The 10136-nt window shown below is 36.9% G+C and overlaps 1 protein-coding gene across 1 annotated transcript in view; it reads left to right on the top strand.

Moving 5' to 3' along the window:
- Positions 1–1260: 1260 nt before the first annotated feature.
- nup160 (nucleoporin 160) overlaps positions 1261–10136 on the top strand; it is a 59581-nt gene continuing 50705 nt past the window's right edge. Inside the window, exons 1-2 of the mRNA XM_048159164.1 lie at positions 1261–1411; positions 2344–2452. Coding sequence (XP_048015121.1) covers positions 1321–1411; positions 2344–2452 — 200 coding nt within the window. The 5' untranslated portion in view covers positions 1261–1320. The remainder of the gene's footprint in view (positions 1412–2343; positions 2453–10136) is intronic.

The raw sequence follows: 10136 nt of genomic DNA, 5'->3' as shown, positions 1-10136 counted from the left end.
AGACCAGTAGTTTTTTTTTGTTGTAGTTGTTGTTGTTGTTGTTGTTGTTTTGTAATCATCAGTATTTGTAACTGATGTGTAATCTTACAGGTAGTGAGCATAGTGATGATAAAATTGGTCTAATATTATTAGTTTTTTTGGACACTGCTGCATTGTAAACCAAGCCAGCCATTAATGTATTACAGTAATCTAGTCTTGAAGCCATCAGTGTATGAACTTTTCTGTTTCAGGAACAGACAGCATACTTCATAATTTAGCAGTATTATTTTTTTTTTACTAAAGAAACATTGCCACAGTAAAGAAAAAAGTTTTAAATCTCCTGCAAAAATAGAGCATGATGGAAAATTTCAGGTTCAATCCATTTTTTATCATGCTCTGCACTGCATTTGCAGTTGCTCTGCAACTGCCATTTAGTGGTAAGTACATCTGCCAAAATCCTCAATGCTTTTTGAATTGTTCTATAAGCAAATAGTGTAAACAGCTTTTTTAGAATGATGCCTATATTTTGCTTGTTGTCTGAGTGAAAGTTTAGGCAGGCTGAGGCTAAATAGTTTAACACACACAGAAAAAGAAAATATTTTCTTCACACTCTGTATCATTGATTTTATTCTGTGGAACACAAAAGTAAAAATTTTGAATTATGTACTGGAGTTTGATGGTATGTTTATAAAAGAAAAAACGTCTTAGTCCAGCTCCACCTCTCTGAATCTGATGGGTGGCGGTGCAGCCTGTTCACTCTCCACCCATGGCTCGGAAGCGCTAGTGAGCAGCCTCTCAAAAAAAAGTGCTTAAAAACACTACAAGCATGGCGGATGTGCGAGCCAACCGGTTTATTCAATGTTATCCACACTATATTTCATCTGCAACCGCATTATGAACTTTTTAAAGATAGGTTTGGCCAATAACTTTTAAATCCATCATTATTGACAACACAGGAGTTATGGCTATGTTAATATTGCTCATCACTGTACATCATGATCTTATGCATGCATGAACAGAAAAGTGATTTTATTTAAAAGCTTTGTTGGTAAGTATTGTAGATAACGATCCGATCAAAATCCATATGAATTTAATAAAAAAAATAGCGACAGTTCTGTAGCTGCAGGTCTGAAACATGAATAAAAAAAAATGATGTGCACGCAACAGGTAAATCTTTTTTTTTAAAATAAATACTGCAATCTTCCATAAAAAAATAATTGTCAATTTTGATTTAATAGCGACTTAAACGTTAGGATTTGCAGAGATATTATAGTTTACTGGCCCTTTAAGTTTTTGAAAGGCGGAAGCGCGGAGCTCAGTCCCAACGTGCAGCGCGTGAAGATGGCGGGTGTTCTGGAAAGGAGTTACATAGAGATCTGTGGATTTGAAAGAGAGACTGTTTCACGATTCAGACAGATTACACTGAATCTGGGTAACTTCTTTTAATGTTAAACTGTTTTAGACACGGCGTTTTCAGTCAGATGTGCGTTAAAATAGGCTGAGCGATTAAATGGTGACTTTAGTGTTAGCAGCTCGTGTGTGACGCGATGGCAGACTCAGAACTGGCGTTGTGGGTCATACTGTATAACGCTCATATAAATGCGTAACGTTATATCTATTAAATATCTTTGTGATTTTTTTTTTTTTTATCTGACGCTATGATTTTTGCTGTCAGTATCCGAAATTACGTTTTTTTTAAGGGTGTTGTTACGTCACAAAAAGTCACAACGTGTTTGTTCCAAACCCGCACTAAATTGTTAGATATCAGGAAATTATATATTTATTTATTTATTTATATTATATTATATTTCAGTTTCAGATTTTTATTTATGTATTTGTGTATTTATTTATATATATATATATATATATATATATATGTGTGTGTGTGTGTATATATATATACACACATATATAAATAAATACACATATATATATATATATATATATATATATATATATATATATATATATATATATATATATATATATATATATATACATACATACATATCACATCTGGTTTTCTTCAGTTATTTCTTGCAGTCTAGACTAGGAAAAGGCTTATGTTGTTGTTTTTTAAAGTAATATGCCACTAGTCAAATGTTTGACCACACACCTACTCTATATTATGATTTTCCCAAAAAATATATAGTGAACTCATCAATACTATAACATAACATGCACGTAGAAGCAAAATGTAGATTACATATCTTTGTGTTCTGTAAACTAACTTCATGAGACACATTTTAAAAATACATTTGTCCGCAGGCACAATTCATATGCATAAGTGTTTTTAAAACCATGAGAAATATAAATTCACTCAAGTGTGTAACTCATTGAAGAATGTTTTGTTGTGTCCAACAGGTGTTGGAATTAACTCTGGGGGTGTGAAGTATGCAGACAGTGCTGGTGGATTCTCATATGAGGACAGTGGTAAACTCCTCTCAGTCACCAGCAACCGATTCATCCACTGGTGAGAGCTTATCACTCATTTGAATGCTGTTGAGGTTTATGTAACTCTTTTCAGCCTCCCTTCTGATACAGTTGTAACTTAATGTGTTTGTATATGTTATAGTTTCTCCAAACAGGGCTCCAGACTGCAACTAACAGGTCACATTTTGCGACCATTTTCCCTGTCGGTGTGATCAAAATTTGTTAGCAGTCGCGTTGCCGCGGCCACCATAACGATGCCCCTAACATCAAATGGCAAACGTAATGAAAGCAGAACGAAACTGCTCCACTCATTTGTGCTTCAAGGACCGTTTATCAGTTTGGAACAATGTCAGTGCAGCTTGAGGCGCGAGCTACTGACGAACTGATTTTGATCATGCGAGATCCAGTAAAGAAAGCATTTGAATTTACCACAGAATTAATAACATCGCTGTGAGATCTAGTGAAAAGCATTCACATTCTTACAGTCAAGTTCTCTGTTATTAACCATAGATATAAGATCAAACAACACTGACATGGAAACCAGGAGAAACATTGTGCCATGAATGAACAAGTTATAGAGGGCTTTCAGTCCACAAATGAACAACATTCGGCACGGACTTAATGTTGTAACACTAACATGGAATTTCGGCAGGAATAGTAAAATGCTTTCAAGTACTTCACACATCTTTTTCCAGCACTTCAAAACTCTAATATTACCATATTTAAATGCTATTTTTAATGTGATGACCAAAACATTATTTGTTCTTCCTTCATAGATTACCCCCATTTATAAAAGTTTCAACATGTAGGAAAACTCACACTAATTTAAAATTAAAAAGACATTAAATTACCATTGTAACCAATAGGTGGCTGCCATTTCCACTCCCTAATAAATATTTTCAATCGTTTGGCTTTTGAATTATTATTTACACATGAATGATAATGCTGCCCTCAAATGTTAATCTGGATCCTTGCAAACTTAAAATAAAACTGCACATTGTAATTTATGTAAGTTAAATCTATTTATTACCAGAGCATTTGTAAGTAATACAGTTGAAATGGGGGGAAATGTCAATAACTGCACTGAAGGTCGATTTAAGGTGTGCCCCTTAATTTTCTGCTTGTGCTCCTAAAATATTCAGTAAGGGACTACAGTGTTCCTAGTAGTGGTTCAGCGGATCACAAAACTCACGGTTCGGATCATATCACGGTTATTAAGTCACGGATCGGATCATTTTTCAGATCAGCACAAAAAAATTGGGGGGTTGGGCGTAACTTTGCATTTATTACTTAGCCCACTTTAACTACTCCGATACCACAGCAGAAACTTCTAGCCTAACTAATACATTATTAAAGGCAAGTGAACAGACTGTAAAAAGAACAAATACTGTACACCGATTACAAGCATAGATAAATACATCATAAAGTTACAAATAAAGTATAAGGTCTAACTAGTATTAATTTTCATGTACAGAAATGTAATAATTAAAGAGAAAATGACACTGTTCACTGTATAAATTTAATATAGATTATTCTTTGTTAAAGCTGTGTTTTGTTGTTTGATTTACATGACAGAAAACAGCAGGTATTTATAGGTTGCTGTCACTTTTAAGAGTAAGACCCCATACACGCACGCATCCGATAGATACACATCCAAATTCTCACCTCGTTCAAAAAAGACATAACCGAAAGTATTTATGAGAATACTTGCCGAGAGGGGTATTTTGGCTGACATAATGCGTGTATGTATCCGTCCAAGTGCATTAAATCCTCTTTTGCCTCTTCTAGCATTGGAATGGTTTATATCTATTTAATGTGTAAACTAGCAAGACAAAACACGTGCAAATGATAACCTTTTACTCTATTGCAGTGAAATTTGCAATTGATCCGCGAATCACATGCGTGCCGAACCATGGGGCTTGGACCGTACATTTAACAGATTAACAGCGATCCATTTAACCACTAGCTCCTAGTAAAAGATGTTAGTCTGGAGCCCTGCATTGGCTGACACTCATCTATTACCATCTATTTCAGCAAATCAGTTTAAGCGAGCGCTGACAATGTGATATTCATAATATTTATAATGTAATATTCATGAACTGGCACATTAGAGCCACATTAATCGTACAGCGTGCTGTAAGGACCACTTTTTATTCATATTCAGTGAACTGTGAGCAGGTGCGCGTGCCAGAAGGGAGCGCAAGATTCAGTTAACTGCGAACTGCGATTCAGTGAATTGCGAATATGTGCGCGTGCCAGAAGGGAGCGCGAGTGCGTGGAAATATTAACGCGAAGGTCCTTGCATCACCAGTGCAGACCACCATCAGAAGCTGAAAGCACGCCTGGCCTCGGCGATTTACCTGACTGAATTTGGTGAGTGATGGTTTCAGGCCCGGTTTGGCTAATCGGGAGCACCGGGAGAATTCCTGGTGACACCTCTGTGCACGTGCAGTCCTCAAATCAAGCAACAGCAAAAGAAGAAGAGTTCGACCAATCATAGCGCTAGGTTCTTCCCCCAAATAGCAAGTTGGGGATGATTGACAGATGCGTAAAGCCTATCATTAAAAAGAGACTGAAAATCAACACCAATAAAGATTCACGCTCGATCCCCCTTCATAATACTTCGTAAGGAGGCCATAATAATTTTTGACTCATGGCTGAAGCTAAGTTTCTCCAGCTCTCCCCAGGTTGGCAAAATAAGCATCTCAGAATGCATCAGATTGATGCTTTAAAATATGGAATATTTAAATTTTTCTTACGGGGGACCATGCCCCCGGACCCCCCTAGAGGGGTAATATCCTTCTCACCCTTTTCACCCCTGCTGATAGAAAGGTGTCAGAATACACAGTGCATCGCAGTTAGCGTATGGGGCTGCATAACCGCAGACCAGTCAGGGTGCCCATGCTGACCCCTGTCCACCGCCGAAAGCGGCAACAGTGGGCGTGTGATCATCAGAACTGAGCTTGCCTCATTTATAAAATATTATGCAGAAACCGTCCTAAATTTGGTTTTACGATCATTTCTCCGATGTGCGTACATGTGATTGATAGAATGAACGTACATACAGAAAACGAGCATACACCTCTCTTTCAGATGTGAAATCTATAAATCACAGATCTTGAACAGCTGAATGGTTTCAGTTCTCCACATTTTAAACGACACCTAATTAATGTAATTTACATATAAAACATCACCAGTCATCATCCAAATCCTTGGTGAGCTGCTAGAATAGCTTAGATTTCCAAAAACCTGCAGTAATCTGACCAGGAAAGTGCGTACATCTGCTCAGACCCTGACGTGGCGCTAAGCACTTTTCCACGTCAAAAAAACGTTTTTATAAATATGAGTGTTGGCGTGGATTTAAGCGTACGCACACTCTCAGATCAAATCTGTGCGTATGCACGCTTAATAAATGAGGCCCCTTGTGAATCGGAATCGATTCGATTTGTGAAATCTGTGTCAATACCCAGCCCTAGTCTTTGTTTTATTACAATATTCAATTTCTGCCAAAAACAGGTTGTAAATAGAAAACTGACACAATGGGAGTAGATGTAAATAGTGTTGTAATGTACAATTTGAATCAATCACTGCAGCCATAATTGTAATCTTGATATTTTTGATATTTAACTGATTGTGCAGCCCTGATGTAAAGGATAATATACAATGTTTTCTACCCTGCTTTAACTTTATTCTAACAATGTTACATTGTTAAATGAATTTGTGCATGTTAGGGATGTAACGATATTATCAATATTGTGGTATCGTGATAGCAAAATTGTCTTGATATTATCATGGTCACATGACTGTATGAAACGATACACGTCTTCCGAGCAAAAAGTGTAGTTTGTTTTTTGTTTTTTTAAGCCCGGTTCCGAAAATGGTTCTGGGGTGATGGATGAGCAAATTGCGAGGGTCGTATCCTTTAATAGAGACATCTCACCTCATGAATATTATAGCAACGAATGTACTGAAAAGCCCTTGCGGCTCACGCTACTCATATACATCAGATATCAGTGCGGAGAGAGAGAGCGTGCACGTAAGAGAGAGGTGCACAAAGGCAAGCTGCACGATTATTAATCTTTAAAAGATAGCGTTCTCGATTTTATCACCCACATGATCTAATTCCTAAATGACGATTCGCTCATGTACAGTATCTCACAGAAGTGAGTACACCCCTCACATTTTTGTAAATATTTTATTATATCTTTTCATGTGACAGCACTGAAGAAATGAAACTTTGCTACAGTGTAAAGTAGTGAGTGTACAGCTTGTATAACAGAGTAAATTTTCTGTCCCCTCAAAATAACTCAACACACAGCCATTGTCTAAACCGCTGGCCACAATAGTGAGTACACCCCTAAGTGAAAGTGTCCAAATTGGGCCCAAAGTGTCAATATTTTGTGTGGCCACCATTATTTTCCAGCACTGCCTTAACCCTCTTGGGCATGGAGTTCACCAGAGCTTCACAGGTTGCCACTGGAGTCCTCTTCCACTCCTCCATGACGACATCACGGAGCTGGTGGATGTTAGAGACCTTGCGCTCCTCCACCATCCGTTTGAGGATGCCCCACATATGCTCAATAGGGTTCAGGTCTGGAGACATGCTTAGCCAGTCCATCACCTTTACCTTCAGCTTCTTTAGCAAGACAGTGGTCGTGTTGGAGGTGTGTTTGAGGTTGTTATCATGTTGGAATACTGCCCTGCGGCCCAGTCTCCAAAGGGAGGGGATCATGCTCTGCTCATACATGGTTCCCTCAATGAACTGTAGCTCCCCAGTGCCGGCAGCACTCATGCAGCCCCAGACCATTGACACTCCTACCACCATGCTTGACTGTAGGTAAGACACACTTGTCTTTGTACTCCTCACCTGGTTGCCACCACACACGCTTGACACCATCTGAACCAAATAAGTTTATCTTGGTCTCATCAGACCACAGGACATGGTTCCAGTAATCCATGTCCTTAGTCTGCTTGTCTTCAGCAAACTGTTTGCAGGCTTTCTTGTGCATCATCTTTAGAAGAGGCTTCCTTCTGGAACGACAGCCATGCAGACCAATTTGATGCAGTGTGCGGCGTATGGTCTGAGCAGTGACAGGTTGACCCCCCCACCCCTTCAACCTCTGTAGCAATGCCGACAGCACTCATACGTCTATTTCCCAAACACAACCTCTGGATATGACGCTGAGCACGTGCACTCAACTTCTTTGGTCGACCATGGCGAGGCCTGTTCTGAGTGGAACCTGTCCTGTTAAACCACTGTATGGTCTTGGCCACCGTGCTGCAGCTCAGTTTCAGGGTCTTGGCAATCTTCTTATAGCCTACGCCATCTTTATGTAGAGCAACAATTCTTTTTTTCAGATCCTCAGAGAGTTCTTTGCCATAAGGTGCCATGTTGAACTTCCAGTGACCAGTATATGAGAGTGAGAGCGATAACACCAAATTTAACACACCTGCTCCCCATTCACACCTGACACCTTGTAACACTAACAAGTCACATGACACCGGGGAGTTATTTTGAGGGAACAGCAAATTTACACTGTTATACAAGCTGTACACTCACTACTTTACATTGTAGCAAAGTGTCATTTCTTCAGTGTTATCACATGAAAAGATATAATAAAATATTTACAAAAATGTGAGAGCTGTACTCACTTCTGTGAGATACTGTATATTAGACCTTGTTTAGATATAAACAGCTTCACAAAAAATCTTGTCAAACACAGTACCATTATTTCTGTTACAAATATTCCAATTATCACAGAAGCGTACAAAAGTGTATTATTCAGACACGCTGATATCTACTTTACCGATCAAAATAGAATAAATCACTGTATCGATTGCATTGTTACACCACTAGGCAGCAACAAATTACTGTTAAAAATGTATCCATCACTGAATCATTCTTTTAGAAACAAGTCTTTAGTCTTTATGAATCCAACTTACAAAATATTGTTACACCTTGTCTGGATCTTACATGTGTTCAAGCATCTTATTTGTGTTGAATTTGTGGTTACACTTAGGTTCATTTGTTAACATTAGTTAATGTATTAACTAACATGAACTAACCATGAGCAATAAATTTGTTACTGTATTTGTTCATCTTTGTTCATGTTAGTTATTAAAAATACAGCTGTTCATAGTTTGTTCATTTTACTTCACAGTGCATTTACTAATGTTAACAAATACAACTCTTGAGAATGTTAGAAAAAATAATAGATGTTACCTTTGTCAAGGTCCAGCTGGTGCAATTATTTTATTTTATAAAAGGAATTTTAGGTCATTTAACTAATCTCATACTATACCTAACCTCATACCTCTAAGCAACAGTTATGATTAAAGGATAAAGAAAAGAGGACAGGATGTGACATGGTTAATTTGTACTTCATTGTAATGTTCAATCATTGTTTAACACTTATGGCACTTTTTTCCAAGTCTTAATTTGGCTCTTCTTTTTTTAAAAATGAAATATCGTATCGTGGAGTTTATATCCAGGTATTATCGTATCGTGAGATTTTGATATAATTATATCCATAGTAGGGCTGCAACTAACGATTATTTCAATAATCGATTAATCTGTCAATTATTTTTGCGATTAATCGATGAATCGGAAAAAAACCCCATTAATTTCCAAACTTTTATTCAAAAACAGAACTGACAGTGCAAATTCACAGTGCAAAAAATCCTCAGAACGTGCAAAAACAGGTTGCTCTTTTAACATCCCTGAGCTGTTAAAGTAATAAAAAACAAAGAACAAATGAACTAACACAAAAAACATACACATGTATGCTTTACATCTGCCAAATATATAGGGGTTTTTTTTAAATAAAGTGCACAAAAAGATGTATATTTTTGTTTAAAGGGACATGAGCTGTCAGAACAATACATCTTTTTTTTTTTTAAATAAAGAAAAAAATCAAATCAGAAAACTTAACAGGATTTGTTTGAAAGGTAGAACTTCTTCTCTACACTACACTCATTCACTCAATCACTCCCAAATATATTTGTCAACAATAACCGATATGGGACAAAGCACAGAATAAATACATGACAACAGATCAGTGTTAATTTTGACAGCAAATTTTTATTTAGTTTTAGTCATAGTCTTTTGACTAAAATGCCATTCAGTTTTAATCATGTTTTAGTCATTTGAATTGTTTTAGTAGCTGACTAAATATCACAAGATTTTAGTTGACTAAATCTAACGGGTTTAGTTAAATTGTAATGCATTAAGAATTTCTCAAAAATTTCCAAACCCATTATATACTCCTGGAGAAAACATAAACTGTATTAACCTAGTAATATGAATAATATTAAAATTTGAACATGCAATACAGACACAGATTTAACTGCTGTGACATAAAAGATATTATCTTATAATTTAAATAAAACCACTCCTCCTAAAGAAGAACACAATGTCTTCTTTTCAATGAATGATATATGCATTCTTTATAACAACTTGCATCCAACATTCCTTATGGATTAAATATAATTAGTATATAATAAATCCTAAAGCTAAAGAGCAGTGAGTGATTTTCTTTGTCTTTTGTTGTTTGATTAATATTCACCCTTTCGAGCGTGAGTTTAAAATATTCTGAGTTTTTTTTAAGGCGACCGTTATTTTAGAACGTTTGCCTTTAATGTTTCCATAGCGACGCGTCTTGCGTGTCACGAGCGCTGAACGCAGCCACAATGACACTGTATGACAGATGGATTGCTATTATTTA

This window comes from Megalobrama amblycephala, linkage group LG15 (genome assembly GCF_018812025.1).
Source record: "Megalobrama amblycephala isolate DHTTF-2021 linkage group LG15, ASM1881202v1, whole genome shotgun sequence".
Taxonomy (NCBI): domain Eukaryota; kingdom Metazoa; phylum Chordata; class Actinopteri; order Cypriniformes; family Xenocyprididae; genus Megalobrama; species Megalobrama amblycephala.
The sequence above is the reverse complement of the archived record's forward strand: the minus strand, read 5'-3'. Positions and strand labels throughout refer to the sequence as shown.